Source organism: Bos mutus, chromosome 13, assembly GCF_027580195.1.
Source record: "Bos mutus isolate GX-2022 chromosome 13, NWIPB_WYAK_1.1, whole genome shotgun sequence".
Taxonomy (NCBI): domain Eukaryota; kingdom Metazoa; phylum Chordata; class Mammalia; order Artiodactyla; family Bovidae; genus Bos; species Bos mutus.
Genome location: NC_091629.1, coordinates 78,723,541 through 78,745,664, shown reverse-complemented (window position 1 = coordinate 78,745,664; position 22,124 = coordinate 78,723,541). Strand labels below are relative to the sequence as shown.

Here is a 22,124-nt window from a genome sequence, read left to right as displayed (position 1 = left end):
AATGGCAGTCCACTTCAGTATTCTTGCCTGGAGATTTCCATGGACAGAGGAGCCTAGCGGGCCACAGTCCATGGGATCGCAAAGTGTCGGACACGACTGAGCGGCTAACATGCTATATGAGCTTTACCTTTCTGATTAAATTACTTTTTGAATGAGAGCAGGAGGTGGGAGAAGAGGCTGAGGAAGGGAGGCCTCCTGGAGACGGCAGCAAGGGCCCCAGGGCCCCCGCCATCCGCTCTGTGAGCTGACACCTCGCATCCTTGTCGGGGCCCCCCTTCAGGACCAGGCCACCCCGTGGGCGGGGCGGCGGGCAGTGGGCGGAGACGAGCCCCGGCCGCCCCGCCCCGCGCACCTGGCCGGTTGCCGTGGCAGCAGGCCTCTCTCGCTCGGCCGGACCTCACAATCGGCCGGGGCCGCTGGCCCCTCCCCCGCCCCCTGCGGAGACCGGGCCGCGCGCTCGCCCTCGGCGGGTCCGGAGCCCAAGGACACACACACTCGCTTCCCCGCTGGCCCGCGAGCCTGCTAGCCTGCTCTACCCAAAGGGACACCATTCACGACTGGCCGCCCAAGCCGGGCTGGGGGAGCCCAGGTCGCGTCTGGGACCCGCGCCAAAACCCGCCCCCTCGAGAGGAGGCGCGTCGGGGCGATGACATCTTTGGCTCCTGATCCTCGAGGCGACTAAGAGGTGAGCTCGGCACCTTCGTTCCTGTCACCTGGACTTTCTTTTGAAATTACATCATACCCTCCCTCCCTTCTAGATTGTTCTGAGACTTAAAATTGTAGGGAACAGTAAAGAACACCCGAAATGTAAACCTTGGCTTATGGATGAGCTGAAACACAGATGTTTGATTTATTCATGGCCAGCCTGTGTGGAGAGACTTGGCTAAATTCTTTACAAAGCTGACCTCATTTCTGCTTCACACAGTCCGTGAAGTGTGCAGTATTCTTATCCCCATTTCACAGATGAAGAGACCAAGGCACAAACTAGGTAGGTGACTTGTCAAGGTTTATTCAACTCCTTTGTGTAGATAATGTTGCAGAGGAGGAGGAAACACAAGGTGGGGGCGGGGGAGCAACAGATCTGGTTTCCCATCGTACACCCTTTTCACTGTACCTCTCCTCTTTGTAACCAATCACTCTTGCCTCATAGGCTCCTTTGAGAAGTTCGTGAGCTCTGTGGATCTCTCCCTACAAGGGAAAAATTTACCTGGACACACACACCCTGTAGATTTCCATATGATTTCAGAATATCCAGACTCCAAACATGAACTTCAATTTGAGGAATTCCATTATTCCCACTTCCTTTTGAGATTGTCCACAGGGATGTTTAGATAGGGGTTTGCCAAGATGCTCCAGGGCCACACAGACGTACTGAGATGTGTGTGTATGTTGTGACCCTCCTGAGGATCAGAGATGCTATACAATCTACGAGCAACCCAGGACTAAGAGGGCAGGATTTCTGTTTCCCCCAAGGGGGTCAGTCTTATCAGTTGGTAGCAAAGAGCACTACACAAGGCCTTTGCTCTCTCCTCAGCATCTCCAAGGTTTCGCCAAGAGATGCAAGCCATAAAACTGACCTATGGGCTGCTTAAGTCATCCTTGTATCTTAATTGGACAAGGCCATATGCTGCTAGTTATTTGTAGGGGCATTGCACTCAGAGACAACCCTGAAGCATGTCTCTATCCTCACAAATGAGGTTGCATCAACTCAGTGTAAGCAATAAGCTTTAGAGGAGCATCTTATCCTATTCTGTATGTGATGTATGTATGAGGTAAGACAACCGTGCACCTAACCAGAAAAGGCTAATAATAATGCAACAAGCCATAAATGCCAGTGAAAATAAATGTCACCAAGCCAAGCAACAAAGGCCAAGAGGATGAGTTCTCAAGCAGCTTGGGACTTAATGGGAGCCTATTTATACACATGGTGCTAACAAACTGCCTCATCAATTCCTAGTCCATCACACATTGTAAACAGATTAGAAGGGAACAGAGGGGCTACAGCAAGCAGAACATTAAAGCCACACGCCATGTGATAGCTGATGTTTTCCACAGCAAAAGAGGAAGCACAAAGTATAAACAGCAGGCAGAAGAGGAGGAAGAAAGGAAGGGCCCCAGCACAAATCTGACTGTGGTGGTCACTTATTGGAACACCTTCCTCCTTGCCCTCACCCAGTCGTGGACTGACTGCAACTGCCAAAAACCTCATCATTTCCATGCACCAGACTCAGATCTCTGCCTGAATAAGGTTTCCCATCCCCTTGTGAAGTCTAATTCAGCATGTTCAAAGGCTAGCCGTCTATACTCCGTAACCAATCTGGATCCCATCCTGAGTACTCCATCTCAGAGGCAGGTTGCTCAAACCAGAAACTTAGGCGTTTTCTTTGTTTCTTCCACTCAAGTTTTTAACCTTCAGTCATCATTTATTGAGCAAATATTTATTGGCTGCCTCATAGAAGTCAGGTTCTGGGTGATGGAGAGACAATGATAATCAAAATATAAAGCTTCTATGCCATGAATACTGGCTACTAGTGGGAGAGACAAACAGTACGTAAATGGAATATATCTATATTTTCAGGTCTCTAGATGTTATATATAGAAATGTTTTACTTAATATTGTGAAGAAAATAAACCAAAAGGATGATGTAACATTGTGGCTGCAATTTGAGTGGTGAGAATGCCAGCCAACAGAAATTCTGAGCAAAGAACACTGTAGGCAGAGGGAACAAGAGGTTCCAGGGGCAGGACGTGAAGTGAAGTAGAAGTCCCTCAGTCATGTCTGACTCTTTGCAACCCCACAGACTGCAGCTCACCAGGCTTCCCTGTCCTTCACTACCTCCCAGAGTTTGTTTAAACTCATGTCCATTGAGTTGGTGATGCCATCTAATCATCTCATCCTCTGTCATCCCCTACTCCACCTGCCTTTTGTCTTTCCCAGCATTAGGGTCTTGTCCACTGAGTTGGCTCTTCACATCAGGTGGCCAGAGTATTGGAGCTTCAGCTTCAGCATCAGTTCTCTCAATGAATATTCAGAGTTGATTTTCTTTAGGATTGACTGGTTTGATCTCCTTGCTGTCCAAGGGATTCTCAAGAGTCTTCTTCAATACTCTAGTTTGAAAGCATCAGTTCTTCAGTGCTCAGCCTTATTTATGGTCCAACTCTCATATCCATACATGACTACTGGAAAAACCATAGCTTTGACTGTATAGACCTTTGGTGGCAAAGTAATAATGTCTCTTCTTTATAATATGCTGTCTAGGTTGGTCATAGCTTTTCTTCCAAGGAGCAAGAGTTTTTTAATTTCATACCTAACAATTGCACTCATTTCACAGGCTTGGTAAAGTCATGTTCAGAGTCCTCTAAACTAGGCTTCAACCACACGTGAACCAAGAAATTTCAGATGTACAAGCTGGATTTAGAAAAGGCAGAGGAACCAGAGATCAAATTGCCAACATCCAATGGATCGTAGATAAAGCAAGAGAATTGAAGAAAAACATCTACTTCTGCTTCGTTGACTACATTAAAGCCTTTGACTGTGTGGATCACAACTGGAAAATTCTGAAAGAGATGGAAATACCAGACCACCTTACCTCCTTCCTGCAAAACCTGTTTGCATGTCAAGAAGCAACAGTTAGAATGGGACATGGAATGACAGACTGGTTCAAAATGGGGAAAGGAGTACATATTGTCGCCCTGCTTATTTAACTTATATGCAAAGTATATCATATGAAATACTGGGCTGGATGAAGCACAAGCTGGAATCAAGATTGCAGGGAAAAATATCAATAAATTCAGATATGCAGATGACATCACCATTATGGCAGAAAGTGAAGAGGAACTAAAGAATCTCTTGATGAAGGTGAAAGAGGTGAGTGAAGAACCTGGCTTAAAACGCAACATTAAAAAAACTAAGATCATGGTATCTGGTCCCATCACTTCATGGCAAATAGATGGGGAAACAATGGAAACAGTGACGGATTTTATTTTCTTGAGTTCCAAAATCACTGCAGATGGTGACCGCAGCCGTGAAATTATGATGCTTGCTCCTCGGAAGAAAAGCTATGACACACCTACATGGTGTATTAAAAAGCAGAGACATTACTTTGCCAACAAGGTCCGTCTAGTCAAAGCTATGGATTTTCCAGTAGTCATGTATGGATGTGAGAGTTGGACCGTGAAGAAAGCTGAGCACCAAAGAATTGATGCTTTTGAACTGTGGTGTTGGAGAAGACTCTTGCAAGTCCCTTGGACTGCAAGGAGATCCAACAAGTCCATCCTAATTGTTCTTGCCTGGAGAATCCCATGGACGGAGGAGCCTGGTGGGCTGCCGTCTATGGGGTCTCACAGAGTCAGACACGATTGAAGTGACTCAGCAGCAGCAAAGGAGATCAGTCCTGAATATTCACTGGAAGGACTGATGCTGAAACTGAAGCTCCAGTACTTTAGCACCTGATGTGAAGAATCAACTCATTGGAAAAGATCCTGATGCTGGGAAAGATAGAAGACAGGTGGAGAAGGCGATGACAGAGGACGAGTTGGTTGGATGGCATCACCGACTCAATGGATATGAGTTTGACCAAGCTCTAGGAGATGGTGAAGGATTGGGAAGTCTGGCGTGCTACAGTCTGTGGGGTCACAAAGATTCGGACACAAGCAACAGAACAACAACAACGTGGTCTACTACTTGACCCAAAATAACGTATTTTGGAATTGAATAAGCAATAAGAGATAAAATTATGCATTAGAAGGCTCATTGCAACTTAGTGGGATTATTTATGAAAATTTACAGTTGCGTCTCAATCATTTACCTGCCTCATTCCCACATAAGATAAAATAGGAATCATCCATCACATCTTTGGTATTTCCCAGAGCTCAAGAGATTCCTGTTTATAATGAGCAGCTCACATTTCTACACAATCTTTACAGCATTTTTAAAGTGCTGAAATCTGTGTGTTCTCTACACTGTGAGAGATGTGCTGATACAGAGCATTTTAGTGGGAAGCTTGGCAGTTTAGTTGACCTCACCTTCTTCATGGGTAAACGGTAAGGCTGTATCAAAGAGGGATGATTAAATGAGATAATAAGAAAACTGCATACCCAGTTTACTTTATGATGGAAGATTTGTTTTGAAATATTTTAACATTATGCTAGCTGAGTATTTTTGTGCTTATGTGTAATTTCTGCTTTCATGAAATTAGTTACAATAAATTATGGTAATAATGTTTCATAGGAAATAGCATCTCTTCTTAGGGAAGCCTTAGAATACTGTGTAGTCAAAATCAAGATGAAAAAAGTAACTCTGAGTTCTATGTTTTGCTTTGATTTTTGCTGCTATAGTTTTTGGTTTGGCCCACAAAGGCATTTGCAAGAAGCTGGTCAGATATGGCTTTAGCAGATAAGAGACTTGAGAACCTGCAGATCTACAAAGTTCTTCAGTGTGTTCGGAACAAAGACAAGAAGCAGATAGAGAAGTTGACCAGGCTCGGATATCCTGAACTCATCAATTTCACAGACCCAGTCAATGGAAACAGTGCTCTGCACTTAGCCTCAGTTTCCAATGACATCGACATGGTCAGCTTTCTCCTGAGCCTTGGTGCTCACCCTGATGTGCAAGACAAAATGGGCTGTACTCCGACTATGAGGGCTGCAGAACTGGGCCACGAATTGTCCATGGAAATATTAGCCAAAGCAAAAGCCGATATGACTGTTGTTGATAATGAAGGAAAAGGTAAAAACTCTTAGCATTCTATCTAGTAAATGCAATTCGATTTGCATTTTTTCTTAACTTTAGAAGTCAATATAATGCATTGTTTGCTTTCAGACTTTAGAAGGGAGTTACTCATGGCATGTAGTATTGAGAGGCTAGATTTTCACTCTCATATCTTCCCATAATTTGAAAACAGTGTAGATGTTTCTTAGGAAAACCAGTTCTGAGAACTTTCTCATTGAGAAAAAATATTAGAATTAATCTTTTTGTTTTTAATGTGGAGAACTTTCAACATGACACACTGATATTTCCATAATCATAATCACTTATTGTAAAATATAAAATCCATTTAGAATTTGACATGTTAGAACCTCAAGTAATACTTGAGCTAGGGTTTTGCTCTCAAGAGCAGTCTATGTAGAAAGTAGTTGCATTTGAGAACTTGAGGAACTAAGGTGGATTCTGACATAAGCTCCAAACTTTCTATCAGTTGTTTTAAAACTATATTTGGAAATATGACTTAATCATAGAAATATGACATGTCTGTGATTATTCAGGCGAGCCAGCACTGTCTCACTCTTTCCCTCCCAAACCCCGTCTTAAGACCACGATCTGGAAGCTTCTTATCCAAACAATTCAAGGTTGTGCATCATCTTTCATGATGCAGCCTCATGAAAATTACTAAGAAAATTACCACCAGGCTTAACATAAACTGGTAGATTTAATCAGTTGTTCCAAAGAATTTCTTCAAGTACAAAGCCATTAACATCAGTTCCACATTAGAAAATGAATCCTATTTTATACCATTAATTAATGTTTTCTGACAGGAACAGAATCTGCTTTCATAACTCTCTGTGGACATGGTATTTGATAAGTGACTTGCTTATAACAAGAGAAGAGGACAAAGAAAAGGAACAACTATTCAATTATTCAATGCACTCATGAGTCAAATGTATTTTTTAATGTTTTCATTCTAAAAAAACCCAGAAGCCTTTCAAAGCCCTATACAACAGTGGTCCCCAATATTTTTGGCACGAGGGACTGGTTTTGTGGAAGACCATTTTTCTGTGGACTGGGGAGGTGGGGGAACGGAGCAAGTGATGCTGTCATAGTATAAAACAAATGGCAGTTCTATGGAGCATCTAGATAAATGTAAACTGGATAAACTCTACCATTAAAATAAAAATACATGAAATGAAGATTGAAAAATGAGAGTTACTCAAACAATTAAAAATAGAAAGATGGTCAGGGACATGTTGAAAATGCAAAATCAAAGACAGAGAAGTCATAACAGGCAAAAGTGAACCAAAACAACAATGACAACAACAAAACCTGGACTTGCTGCATTGTTGTTGTGTCAGTTCACTCTTGCCTGCTATGGCTTCTCTGTCTTTGATTTTCAACATATCCTTGACCATCTTTCTGTTTTTAACTGTTTGAGTAACTATTTCAGATGCGTGTTTATATGAAATATATTTCAGTTTTGATTTTCACATAAATTGTATTTTTATTTTAATGGTAGTTCAGTTCAGTTCAGTCGCTCAGTCATGTACGACTCTTTGCAAGCCCATGAATCGCAGCACGCCAGGCCTCCCTGTCCATCACCAACTCCCGGAGTTCACCCAAACTCACGTCCATCGAGTCGGTGATGCCATCCAGCCATCTCATCCTCTGTCGTCCCCTTCTCCTCCTGCCCCCAATCCCTCCCAGCATCAGAGTCTTTTCCAATGAGTCAACTCTTCGCATGAGGTGGCCAAAGTACTGGAGTTTCAGCTTTAGCATCATTCCTTCCAAATGCTCTATAGAACTGTCATTTATTTTATTCTATAAAAGCATAATATATTTAATTTATATAAATACAGATAAATACATGCAAAAATAATTTTCTCTATGGTCCATATGATCTTTGTTTTGTTATATGTGTGTATATCTTCCTTCTCATATTTTCTAAAATTAATGGTCTGTTTCTAGTTCTTTTAATGGCTAACTTGACAGCTTTACATGTACATAAACCTCTGTTTATCAAATCAGCATGCTAAACAGTGTTCATTGATATTTTCCTATGAAAGATGAGATTGGTACAAGAATTCTTCCCGTCACCTCCTTTCCAGTATCTAATTTTAGTAAATTATAATCATTTTAGTTCTTTCAATGATTCTTTTCATACCTTTTGTCTGTTTTTAATAATATCTCAAAACTCCTGCAATAAAAGATAAAGAAAATTGAATGCTTAAACTCTCTTCTTTCCTCTCTTCCCTACAAGTTTTGTTAAATTTCCCTATTATTTCTTTTTTTTAATTTTATTATTATTATTATTTTTACTTTACAATATTGTATTGGTTTTGCCATACATCAACATGCATCCGCCACAGCTGTACACGTGTTCCCATCCTGAACCCCCCTCCCACCTCCCTCATTGTGAACTACAATTTTATTTTCTGTATCTAGAATTCCCAAAGTGATTGAGCTTTGATTCAATGATTGAAGGGATTCAGCATCTATCATGGGTCTTTTAGTCACATATTCCTTGTTGATCTCCTGTTAGACTCATTTTTGTCATTGAGTAGTTTAGCTCACTCCTTTGGGCTTATATACTTTGATTTCTTGAATCTTTAAGTTTATATGTTCATCTCTTTTCTATATAAACAATTGCTTAACTGAGTGTTAAAAATTCCCTGTTTTCTTTCCCGAGTGACATTGTAAAACTCCTTTGCTTATTTTCTAGCACTGAATGTTGCTGTGCCAAAGTCTTGCAGCCAAACTTGACATTTTCTCTCTAGAGAGGGCTTGAATTTTTAACTGGCTGCTTACAGGACACTTTGTTTATCTAGTTTTGTCTAGGCACGTATTATGTATTGTTCCTAATCAGTTTTTCCTGAGATCCAGTATATTGCTGCTAGATCTAGGTTTTTGCTTCAAGAGGGTTTTCTTTTATTATATCTTTCCATTTTTCTGTCCCATTTAGTCTTTTATTGAACACCAATTACATACATGTTAAGTATTATTTGCCTTTCTAGACCATTTAAACTCTTGGATCTTTTTCAAGTTCTTTCAACGTTTTCCTCCGTGTCCCTGACTATGGTTTTGGCAGTGTCTGCTCTCCTTTCTCCTGCTTCCATGTGACTTTCATTTCTTTAGTGGTTTTATTTTTCTCTACCATTTCTTTTATAATATATACTTGCTCAAATTCACCTTTTCCTTCTATTTATCTTTTTGGTTTGGTCTACCTTTACATTTTTGTTTCAGAAAAAGTTATATTTAAATTTTTGTTATCAGTAATGGATCAGTCAATGATTTTCATGTGGTATAGTTGTTTGATAATATAATTTTTGCCTAGTGTTTGTCAGCTTCCTTTCCTTTTCTTTCAGTAACTTTTTTCATAGGTTGTATGCTGGTTTTTTGTTGGTTACTGTTCCTATTGGAATGAAGTCTGTTTTTAGAGTTGAAGTCATTACAAAGTCAGTTTGGAGTTTGTCTGCTGTTTACTTGGGTTTCTTAAGAAAACTCTGACCGGGGTTTATAAACAGTACTCCTGGTCTGTAGTACATTTTTGACATGGATTATGTTGAGGGTCTGTATGTCACGGATACCAGATACGAGGAGTTAGCATTTTTCTCTTTGCAGTGAACAAATTGCCATCTACATTTTCTTCTCACTGCAACTGCACAGGCAGCCTGCTCCCTGTAAACGTGGCTAGTGTACACAATTCATCATTCAGTACTACCTCCCTTACCACTCTGCAGTTTCAAAGGGGGTCCAGGGATCCACCAGTAACCCTCGGGCACACACACTCCTGCATATTCTAAGGAGGATGCTGGTGTATAGATTGTAGGATGCCAAATATCCAAGGTCAACAGGGGCTCACATTCCAGCACTCAGATTCTTCTCAAACAAGATCCTGTCACATTTTGGTTATGACTGTTTTCTAGCTCTTATCAGAGGTTGGGGTTCCTTTTTGGTTTCTCTGTCTTGGTGTTTCCATTGATTTCAGACAGAAAACCAAGGCATAAATGCCTTTGCTCTATCTCACCTTCAACTAGCTAATTATGAATTTTAAAATTATTATTTGTTCCTTCCTATCTGCTTCAAATGTAGAGAGACTACTAGTTAACTGTTCTTTGGGGATTCTATTTTTCTGCAGGTATTTTGTTTTACTGCATTTTACCTACTAAGCGGCATTATCGGTGTGCACTGATTGCCTTGGAACATGGTGCGGATGTCAACAATTGTACCTGTGAAGGAAAGCCAATATTCCTTAGAGCTTGTGAAGAAGCACATGATGTTAAGGATGTGTGCCTGACGTTTTTGGAAAAAGGAGCCAATCCAAATGCTATCAACACAGTAAGACTATTTCTCTGATTATAAATATTCCTTTTTTTCAATTACAGAATCCTGTTATTGTATTTTTTCACTTGAATGTGGTAAAATTATCGTGTTAGCTTACAGACTTTCCATTTCTGTTCAAAATGCTTTAAAATCATAGACTTTCTTTATCTTTATATGGCATGGCCATGATTCTATGGCCTGTTTTCCTAATTATGTTTGAAAAATTGGTATTTATTATGTACAATATTAAAAGATCATTACAAGAAATAGAAAAGATATTCCTGATGCCTAATAAAAATTTATCATCTGAAGAAAATAGGTAGCTCTGCTGTTTCCCTTAATTATTTTGCTCCCTCTCCTCACTTGGCTAATTTTATTGAGTTTTCTTTTAATTGTCATTTCCCAACAATAAAAATAGATTGTCTTCTCATTAGAAAACACCTGTAGCCTAATTTTAGCATATGTTTTACCCTCTTTTCTCCCTTTTTGCTCTACTTTCTTGGCAAGAAACTGCACTTTTTAGCATGATGTTCTCATAGGAAAATCTAGTGTGACCTTGACTCTGATTATAGAATTCCACATTTTATACATTGACCCATTTTACTGACTTCATGTTTCCTGTTTGTTACATGAAACCAATAAAACTGTACAAAACTGAAAATGTCAGTGTGACTCTAAGGCCAAATGGATTTAGACCATGTCTATACTGAATGTGTCATGTAGTATAACAGGGATAAACAGCATCTGGTCTGTTTCGTGTCCAGTCCACAGGTCGCACGGCTTTAATGGAAGCATCAAGAGAGGGAGTGACAGAACTAGTTCGAGGGATATTGGAAAGAGGAGGGGACGTGAATGCATTTGACAATGACAGACATCATGCTGCACACTTTGCCGCCAAAGGAGGCTTTTTTGATGTAATAATCTACTATATTCTTTAAAATTTGTTGCTAAAAATATTCTCCTTTTCCTCAGCATCTTAAAATATAGTGTAAGTTACACTGATAAGATTTTTTTCTGCATTTTGATTTTCCAAAATAATTCCAGAATTGTATTTCATACCAGATATTATCCTTCAAGGCTTATTTTAGCTCTTTATTCAGTTTGATCTGTTTGCTAATTTACTCTTAATATTACTAATAATGTTTTTCTATATTCTTAACTGGGCTTCCCTAGTGGCTCAGACCCTAAAGAATCTGCCTGCAATGTGGGAGACCTGGGTTTGAGCCCTGGGTCAGGAAGATCCCCTGTAGAAGGAAATGGCAACCTATTCTAATATTCTTGCCTAGAGAATTCCATGGACAGAGGAGCCTGGCAGGCTACAGCCCATGGGGTTGCAAAGAGTCAGACACAACTGAGGGACTAACACTTTCACTTTTTTCTTTCAGTTATAACAACTGAAAAGTTTTGCCACATACTACTACTCTGTTTTATGACTCCATTACATATGAGAATTTTTACAATACAGTATGATCTAATTTGGGGGAGAACAAGGCCTAATCTCATCTCTTTGATGTTCAAGTACATCTAATGACTCACCTAAGTTTTTAACTGTTAAGTATTCTGATTATCTGGATATATCAACAAAAGATATCTCATACATATAGTGATAATGCAGAAACAAACTAGAAGTCAATGCTATCCTATTTTTAAAAATTCTGAATTATATCTAAAATTTCTTTTCTGAGTTCTAACATTATCTTTACTTTTGTCACTGGGTCTCTTACCTGCAATAAAAGTATAAATGACAGTAGAAATTACATCTGTCTGGTAAAGAATTTGCTCCCCTGATTTGCCACAGTCTGCGTGTTCTTGCCTGGAGAATCTCAGGGACGGGGGAGCCTGGTGGGCTGCCGTCTATGGGGTCGCACAGAGTCGGACACGACTGAAGAGACTTAGCAGCAGCAGCAGCAGCAGCAGATGCATTCTAAAGTTGCCTAAATTTACCAAAATGGTAGTGCCCAGCTGAGTATAGAGTTTTCTATACTCCAGATAGATGGTCCCCAACCTTTTGGGCACCAGGGACCGCTTTCATGGAAGACAGATTTTCCACGGACTTGTGGGAGGAGCAGGGGGTGGCTGTGGTTTCAAGGTAATTCAAGCATTTTACATTTATTGTGCACTTTATTTCTATTATTGTTACATCAACTCCACCTCAGATCATCAGGCATTAGATCCTGCAGGCTGAGGATCCCTGCTCCAGAACTTCTGACAGTGATGGAAATGTTCTGCATCTGGCTGTACGATATGGTACAATTACAGTACCATATGCGGTTTTTGAGTCCTTAAACTATGGCTAGTGAAGTAAGGAACTGAATTTTTAAAATTTGTTTTCTATTTAATTCCTTTCAATTTAATTCAAACTGACACTCTGGATAGCAGGTCTAGGCCTGAATTTTCAGCCGGTAAACGTACATTCTTATTCCTCTACAGTATCCACTATTTATTTTGCAGATATTGAAGCTTCTTTTTGCATACAACGGAGACATGGGATTGATTGCAATGAATGGCAACACACCACTTCATTATGCTGCCATGGGTGGTTTCGCAGATTGCTGTAAATATATAGCTCAGAGAGGTAAATGGTCTACCAATTTCATGTCTAAAGAACTTATGATTTTCCCACATTGTAGACAAGCAGAGAATTTCAGCATGTCAACATCAGTTGCTTATCTCACATATATATGTAGAAAGAAAATTAAATTTTTTTCTTGTTTACCCTCTGTTAAAACATAAATCTGACCTAGAAAGTAATACAAATCCATTTCTCAAGTATTTTTAGATTATTATTAAAAATCTAAAGAGAATTATTTATGAGTCAACCAATTACTAAGATGCTTATTTTTTAAAATGTAAATATCAATCTAAAATGGAGAAGCAAATGGCAGCCCACTCCAGTATTCTTGCCTGGAGAATCCCGTGGACAGAGTTGCCTGGTGGGCTACTGTCATGGGGTCGCACAGAGTTGGACATGACTAAAGCGACTTAGCATGCATGCATGCATTGGAGAAGGAAATGGCAACCCACCCCAGTATTCTTGCCTGGAGAATCCCAGGGACAGAGGAGCCTGGTGGGCTGCTGTCTGTGGGGTCAGACAGAGTCGGACACAACTGAAGCAACTTAGCAGCAGCAGCAGCATCAATCTAAAAAAGGACAAACACTAGAAACCATGTCTTTAGTCCGAATTCTTAATTATTTTATTTTTGAAAATATACTATCACGTCAAGTGCAAAGATAACATTTTGGGTAATTTTAAATTATGGGGGAAATATTTGTGGGAGAAGCATTAAGTAAAATTAAAAAAGCATTAAATAAAATTAAAACTTTAATGGAACATTTGAAATATAATATTTCAAACTAATATTTTGAATAAATATTTGAATAAATAAAGTAATATTTATTACTTTAGATTTTTCTGTATATTTTAAATAACTGTTAATTTGAGAATATAAACTATGTTATGTATGTTGTGTGTGCTCAGTCGCTCAGTCATGTCTGACTCTGAGACGCTATGGACTGTAGCCTGCCAGGCTCCTCTGTCCATGTGATACTGGAATAGATTGCCATTTCCTCTTTCAGGGGATCTCCCCAACTCAGGGATTGAACTCGGGTCTCCTGTGCCTCCTGCATTGCAGGCAGATTCTTTACCACTGAGCCACTGGGGCTTCCTTTATATTGCTGCTGCTAAGTCACTTCAGTCGTGTCCGACTCTGTGTGACGGCAGCCACCAGGCTCCACTGTCCCTGGGATTCTCCAGGCAAGAACATTGGAGTGGGTTGCCATTTCCTTCTCCAATGCATGAAAGTGAAAAGTGAAAGTGAAGTCGCTCAGTCGTGTCCGACTCTTAGTGACCCCATGGACTGCAACCTACCAGGCTCCTCCATCCATGGGATTTTCCAGGCAAGAGTACTGGAGTGGGGTGCCATTGCCTTCTCCGTTCCTTTATATTATGCATAGCTTAATGTATTCCTTAAAAAGGGCTTCTCATGTGGCTCAGTGGTAAAGAACCCACCTGTCAAGCAGGAGACACAGGTTCAATACCTACACTGGGCAGATCCCCTGGAGAAAGAAATGGCAATCCACTCCAGCATTCTTGCTGGGAAAATACCTTGATGGCGGGCCACAGTCCATGGGGTAACAAAAGAGTCAGACATGACGCAACTAAACAGCAACAATTCCTTAAAACAGTAATATTTTTTAAAATTTTAAATAGCAATATTAGCCAATTAAGTTTAAATATTTTTACTAATTTTGTGTTAATTACATGCCTTAAGGAAATCAGTCTTGAATATTCATTGGAAGGACTGATGTTGAAGCTGAAACTCCAATACTTTGGCCACCTGATTAGAAGAACTGACTCATTTGAAAAGACCCTGCTGCTGGAAAAGATTGAAGGCGGGAGGAGAAGGGTGTTGACAGAGAATGAGATGGTTGGAAGGCATCACTGACTCAATGGACATGAGTTTGAGTAACCTCCGGGAGTTGTTGATGGACAGGGAGGCCTGGCACGCTGCAGTCCATGGGGTCACAAAGAGTTGGACACCACTGAGCTGGACTGAACTGAACTGAATTGAATTAAACGGACATTCAAAGTTATTAACTCTTTGTTAGAGAGGGAACTGCATGCTGCTGAATGTTATGGTAGTGAGTTATTTTTTTCCAGTTTATGAGAAATAGAAACTTAAAGTTCAGCAGCTCTATAATAGAGCAGAAAAAGTACTTTCATTTTCCTGTCTTCTAAGCAGGCATAGAAATTTTGAAGTCACTAACATTATAAATAAGACTAACATGCCTGCATAACTAATGGTGTAGTAACTGATTCACTTTGATATTTTTTTTTTACCTTATAACAAAGCTCACATTCTTTCCCCATCCCCCTAAAATAAAGAGATAATGGAAAATGTACCACATGCAATTTTTGCCCTCATCAACTGTCTCTGAAGAGACAGTTTTCAAATCTTGTTTCCAAATCTCTCACCACCAGCAGATTATTCTGACACTTCATTTTTCACATTGTGTATTTCTGAAAACTAGAGATCTACCCAGATTGAGACAAGCTTCTTCAACTTTAACATGCTGACTCTTTTCTTATTGGGACAAACATCCCTCAATATATGCTGCTGCTGCTAAGTCACTTCAGTCGTGTCTGACTCTGTACGACCCCATAGACGGCAGCCCACCAGGCTCTCCCGTCCCTGGAATTCTCCAGGCAAGAACACTGGAGTGGGTTGCCATTTCCTTCTCCAATGCGTGAAAGTGAAAAGTGAAAGTGAAGTCGCTCAGTCGTATCCGACTCTTAGCGACCCATGGACTGCAGCCTACCAGGCTCCTCTGTCCATGGGATTCTCCAGGCAAGAGTACTGGAGTGGAGTGCCATTGCCTTCTCCATCCCTCAATATATACTCTACCATTTATGTCCTTCTGGGATAAAGTCAGAGAAAGCAAATTGAGATGTACAGGGCCAAAGCTTGCCAAAGGCCTTGCCTGGTGATGCAGAAAAGATTGATCCTCCTGGCAGACTCATAAGACTAGACTGTTTCTGAAACGAATGTCTGAAAATGTTTTGAGTTCCCTAGCATCTTTGGAAGTACAACTGCTTCACCAGGGCTATATGGGTGGCCTAGTTCCACAGGGGAGTGCTATCAGTTATACTTCCACCTTAAGAATCTTGATCTAAGGCAGTCAGAGCACCTGGAAACCGTTAGCCACGAAATGCTCATTTCTGAGTAAACTCCCTGGGTGTAGCCTCTTCTATCCTTAAATATGAAGGCTGGATTCTTCTCCCACTACTTCCTACTACTACTTCCTCAATACTCTCCACTTTTGTTCCTGATCTTGTCCCTGGAGTAATTTACACCTCCCTGTAGGCAGTGTGAGGCCATGTCCAGGGGAGTGGTGGGGAGTTTAGATTATCTCTCTTGAAGCCCCCATGGAGGGATCTCCTCATGGGGCTTTTGACAGCAGTCAGCCGAAAGTCACGTATCTCAGCAACAGAGGAGTGTAAATCACAGAGGGCATGAATGGATCTGTATTTACTAACGATAAAAGAGAAGACAAAATCAAAAGGACGGGAAAATGCCTTCATATCTTTAAGCTGGGATGTGGGAGTCTTTATTCCACACAAAATTGCTGACTGGGAGGAAACTAGGAGCAGAAGGTGGCAAGATAAAGCAGCTTTAAAACCCTTTGATCCTTGGTGCTGGGGTGAGTACACGAGTGAACTGGGAGATGGCAGATAAACCCCCAGACATCCTGAGCAAGTGAAAAAGCTAAGTAAAAGTAGCATACTCAAGATGACTATGGAATTACACTATTGAGTTGTTATACTGTGGAGACAAGGCTCAGGTCCTTTTCCCAATAAGTCACACTATTCTTCAAACTGTCCAATATAAAAATTATATAATTTTTTTTGTCCCAAGTACTCTTTTTGAGTTTTCCTATCACTAGTAAATATACCAGCCTTCATGTGAAATTTTAATTTTTGACAATGCCAGAAGTATTAATGCTGAAATCATTTTTCTTTTTGATAAGGAATAAAATTATAAAGTGTTAGAGAGGGATGTTATATTTTCACATGCAGCTGCCTTTACATTTTGGATGCTAAAGATACTGATTGCTAGAGAATCTTTTTTGATTATGTGATATTGGCAAGGCAACAAAAGAGCCTCATAGATTCAAAACACTAGAACGAATATCTTCATAGTCTGACTTATAATGGGTTTTTAGTGTCTCAAGACACTTATTACAGACAACACAGCCTTCTTGATACCACTAAGTAGACTTCCTGATGCATTCAGAAAAGCTTATTTATTTGGAGAATGCTTACATATAATGTTGGTCTCATCATTTGAAGTCAGAAACTAAAAAAGGAAAATGAATTTTAATGCCTAATTGCACAACTCTTACACTGAAATTCTTTCAGATTTGATGAGCAGATTACTTTTACAGGCTGTTCATATGACCTTACTGCAAAACAGCAGGTCAATATAAATTACATGAATTTCATGGAAAATACAGATAAAACATAGTTTAAGATTTTACACAGATTGACAGTCATAATCATTCAAAAGAAACAAGAGTCAGTTAGCATCTTAGATGCCTGAAGTCCTGCTTAAGCTGTTTGAATCCAGGTTCTTTCCAAATTTAAATACCATCTGTACTCTTTTCCACTTGGCATGAAGCCTCTTTAGCAAGTATTCTAATATGATATTTGTTTCAAATATCTACAGGGATTGATTTCTTAATCCATTGGGGATGGATACTATTCACTGGAAAAATATCTTCCTCAAAATTCACCAAACTGAAGCTCACAGAAAGAAAAAAATTATAGCTTAAGTTTTTGTGTTCACAATGTTGTTCAGTCAGTCACTCAGTCGTGTCTGACTCTATATGACCCACAGAGTGCAGCACGCCAGGCTTCCCTGTCCTTCACTATCTCCCAGAGCTTGCTCAAACTCATGTTCCTTGATTTGGTGATGCCATCCAACCATCTCATCCTCTGTCATCCCCTTCTCCTCCTGCCTTCAATCTTCCCCAGCATCAGGGTCTTTTCCAATGAGTCGGCTCTTTGCATCAGGTGGTCAAAGTATTGGGGCTTCGGCTTCATCAGTCCTTCTAATGAATATTCAAGGTTGGTTTTCTTTAGGATTGACTGGTTTGATCTCCTTGTGGTCCAGGGGACTCTCAAGAGTCTTCTCCAACACCACAGTTCAAAAGCAGCAATTCTTCAGTGCTCAGCATTCTTTATGGTCCAACTCTCACATCCATACATGACTACTGGAAAAACCATAGCTTTGACTAGACAGACTTTTCCAGCAAAGTAATGTTTCTGCTTTTTAATATGCTGTCTAGATTTGTCATACTTTTCTTCCAAGGAGCAAGCATCTTTTAATTTCATGGCTGCAATCACCTTCTGCAGTGATTTTGGAGCCCAAGAAAATAAAGTCTGTCACTGTTTCCATTGTTTCCCAATCTATTTGCCATGAAGTTATGGGACTGGATGCCATGATCTTAGTTTTTTGAATATTGAGTTTTAAGCCAGCTTTTTCACTCTCCTCTTTCACCTTCATCAAGAGGCTCTTTAGATCCTCTTTGCTTTCTGCCATAAGGGTGGTATCATCTGCATATCTGAGGTTATTGATATTTCTCCCTGTAATCTTAATTCCAGCTTGTGCTTCATCTAACCTGACATTTTGCATGATGTACTCTGCATATAAGTTAATAATTTTTATTTATTAAATTTTTTAAAAGTTTTAAATTTATATATGAGTTGAGTGTGTGTATGCTCAGTCCTGTCCAACTCTTGTGACCCCACAGACTACAGCCCACCAGGCTCCTCTGTCCATGGAATTTTCCCGGCAAGGATACTGGAATGGGTTGCCATTTCCTTCTCCAGGAGATCTTCCCGACCCAAGGATCCAGCCCAAGTCCCTTGCATCTCCTGCACTGGCAGGCAGATTCTTTACCACTGAGCCACAGGGAATCACTTTTATATTAGAGTACAGCCTATTAACAATGTTATCATAGTTTCAGATGTACTGCAAAGGGACTCAGCCATACATATAAATGTATTATCTATTTTCCCCCAAACTCCCCTCCAGCCAGGTTGCCGCATAACCTTGAGCAGAGTAATCATATATTAATTCTGTAATTATAATAACTGCTCACCTCTATATACAAATAATTTGGGGACCGACTTTTGACTGTTTGCTGGAAATTTAAACAACAACAACAACAGATGCATGTCATTTGTGAACTCAGGCAGATGCCGCAGCACCATTCATAATCATGATGTTTCCTGTTTTAGGATGTGACCTAAAATGGAAGAATCTGGAGCATAAAACGCCCAGGAACTTGGCTAAGGAAGGCGGCTTCAAAGCAGCCAGCAAAGAAATACGGCGGGCGGAGCAAATCGCTAATAAACTGGCCAGGCCAGGGGTCAAAAATCCGAATCCGCACTTGTTCCTGAGACTTCACGATTGGTCAATAGAACATGAGACTTTCCTTCGGGAAGCCTTCTCGTTTGTGGACAGGGGCGATGGGACAGTCACCAAGGAGGACTTTGTGCTGACCCTGGAGGAGAGGCAAGATTTTGTGAACTCAGAGCAGCTGGCTGCTATAGCGCAACTTCACGAAAAAGTCCGGGGTGGAGGGGTCAATATTAACGAGTTCTTTAAAGGGACCAGATATTTAAGTAAGTCTTATGTCTTGGGATCCTATGGGCCTAAGAAAAAGAAAAAAGGGATGGCCAAAAGAGCCAGAGTGGGCAAGTTTGTTTTACCCCTCCCCATCTGTATCATCCCCGACCACGTGTTTCCACGCCGCAGTGATGGTGGGCCGCCCTATTACATGATCGAAACCTACAAGAATGTAACTGATTGCAACCGCTTTAACAGAGATCACCCCCCAGAACATCCCATTCAGGATGACTCTGCTTGGTATATTGATGATCCAGGGAAGGTCTTTTCAAACATTAATTTTATCACCAAGGCGGGAGACCTGGCTTCTCTGAAAAAGGCTTTTGAATCAGGAATACCTGTGGATATGAAGGATAATTACTACAAGACACCGCTAATGACTGCATGTGCCACTGGAAACATTGATGCAGTCAAGTTTCTTCTTGAAAAAGGGTATGTCTTTTGCTTGAGTGCGATTTAGATTTTTGGGAGCCTTCACATTTCAAGAAAGTGAAAGGAAGACTAAGAAACATTTAACTCTAGAATTTAAATAGTGGCAAGAAAGGGCTTCATTCCTGAAATCTAGACCACAAATAGACTTTATACTGCGAACCAGGCTAATGGGAACATTAAGAGCATGTACCACAATGCCAAAGTGAAAGCTGAGAAGTTTTCACTCTAGGGGTGGAAAAAGCCTTATGATCGGGTATCCCCGGCCTCCCAAATCAATTTTGGTCTCAGAGCTTTACCTAGATGATGTGGAGTGCCTTTTATTTTTTTAAATTAAAAATATTTACTGTGGTCAAAAATAGCATGTGATCTACCCTCTTAACAAATTTTTAGTGTACGGTGCAATATTGTCAACTATGATCACAGTATTGTAGAGCAGATCTTTAGAATGTATTCATTTTACATGGAGTCATTTTTAAATCTGCTTTTTTGTTTTGTTTTGTTTTTGAGGGCATCCCAACAAATCAAATAATTTGATGGTGGCCATAAGACTAAGTGGGCTTCCCAGGTGGCGCTAGTGGAAAAGACCCGCCTGTCAGTACAGGAGACATAAGAGACTCAGTTGAATCCCTGGGTTGGGAAGATCCCCTGGAGGAGGGCATGGCAACTCACTCCAGTACTCTTGCCTGGAGAATCCCATGGACAGAGGAGCCTGGCAGGCAATGTCCATAGGGTTGCAAAGAGTCAGACATGACTGCAGCGACTTAGCATGTACATAACGACTAGGCATGTTTCATTCCCTTTTCCTTGGTTCATTTGTAAATATCTTTAAGATAACAAAGCATGACATTTTATTTAACTTTTTAATCAGAAGCAATTTCTCTGGTTTAAGTCCTTTTTTACCATTCCTGAATAACCTGGTGTAACTTTCTAAACCTTTTTGTGCCTCAGTTTTCTCACTTTAATAATGGGGCTATAATGGAACTCAGCTCACACAATTTCTTGAAGATTAAATGAGTTAAATATGTAAAGCACTTAGTAGCCCAGTAGTTGCAGACTTGACAAAAAGATATTGTTATTATTACTATAATGTTTAATGTCAAAGAAAGATTTAAATGTGTTTATTATCAAGTGGTAACATAAAGCAACTAATGATAATTTGAAGTTTTGGGCAGTGAATTTTAAATGGGACTAAAATTTTATTTTCTTTTTATAGTTTCTGAATGATAAATTGCTTTTAATGAAATTGAAAGAATTAATTTTCTTTTTTTTGCTTTTTATTTTTTCATTTAATCTTTATTTTGTATTGGAACATAGTTGATTTACAGTGTTGTGCTAGTTTCAGATGTACAGAAAAGAAATTCAGTTATATACACACATGTATCATTCTTTTTCATATTCTTTTTCCATATAGATTATTACAGAATATTGAGTGGTGTTCCCTATGCTAAACAGTAGGTCCTTACTGATTATCTATTTTATATATAGTAATATATATATATTAATCCCAAACTTCCAATTTATCCATTCTCCTTTGGTAACCAAAGTTTGTTTTTGAAGTCTATGAGGAGTACATCAAGGCTGTATATTGTCACCCTACTTATTTAACTTATATGCAGAGTACATCATGAGAAATGCTGGACTGGGAGAAGCACAAGCTGGAATCAAGATTGCCGGGAGAAATATCAATCACCTCAGATATGCAGATGACACCACCCTTATGGCAGAAAGTGAAGAAGAACTAAAGCGCCTCTTGATGAAAGTGAAAGAGGAGAATGAAAAAGTTGGCTTAAAGCTCAACATTCAGAAAACAAAGATCATGGCATCTGGTCCCATCACTTCATGGGAAATAGATAGGGTAACAGTGGAAACAGTGGCTGACTTTATTTTTCTAGGCTTCAAAATCACTGCAGATGGTGATTGCAGCCATGAAATTAAAAGATGCTTACTACTTGGAAGGAAAGTTATGACCAACCCAGACAGCATATTAAAAAGCAGAGACATTACTTTGCCAATAAAAGTCTGTCTAGTCAAGGCTATGGTTTTTCCAGCAGTCATGTATGGATATGAGAGTTGGACTATAAAGAAAGCTGAGCACCGAAGAATTGATGCTTTTGAACTATGGTATTGGAGAAGACTCTTGAGAGTTCATTGGACTGCAAGAAGACCCAACCAGTCCATCCTAAAGGAGATCACTCCTGGGTGTTCTTTGGAAGGACTGATGTTGAAGCTGAAACTCCAATACTTTGGCCACATGATGCGAAGAGCTGACTCATTGGAAAAGACCCTGATGCTGGGAAAGACTGAGGGCAGGAGGAGAAGGGGATGACAGAGGATGAGATGGTTGGATGGCATCACCGACTCGATGGACATGGATTTGGGTGGACTCTGGGAGTTGGTGATTGACAGGGAGGCCTGGAGTGCTGCAGTTCATGGGGTCACAAAGAGTTAGACACAACTGAGCGACT

At 40.2% G+C, this 22,124-nt stretch overlaps 1 protein-coding gene across 6 annotated transcripts in view; it reads left to right on the top strand.

Moving 5' to 3' along the window:
* Positions 1-345: 345 nt before the first annotated feature.
* Positions 346-22,124, top strand: part of ANKEF1 (ankyrin repeat and EF-hand domain containing 1) — a 40,354-nt gene continuing 18,575 nt past the window's right edge. The window contains exons 1-7 of one of the 6 annotated variants that reach the window (XM_070381987.1): positions 346-685; positions 3,333-3,868; positions 5,338-5,728; positions 9,849-10,048; positions 10,798-10,947; positions 12,485-12,608; positions 18,837-19,659. In XM_070381987.1, coding sequence (XP_070238088.1) covers positions 3,818-3,868; positions 5,338-5,728; positions 9,849-10,048; positions 10,798-10,947; positions 12,485-12,608; positions 18,837-19,659 — 1,739 coding nt within the window. In that variant the 5' untranslated portion in view covers positions 346-685; positions 3,333-3,817. The other 5 variants (XM_070381986.1, XM_070381988.1, XM_070381989.1 and 2 more) reach the window with 5 other exon arrangements.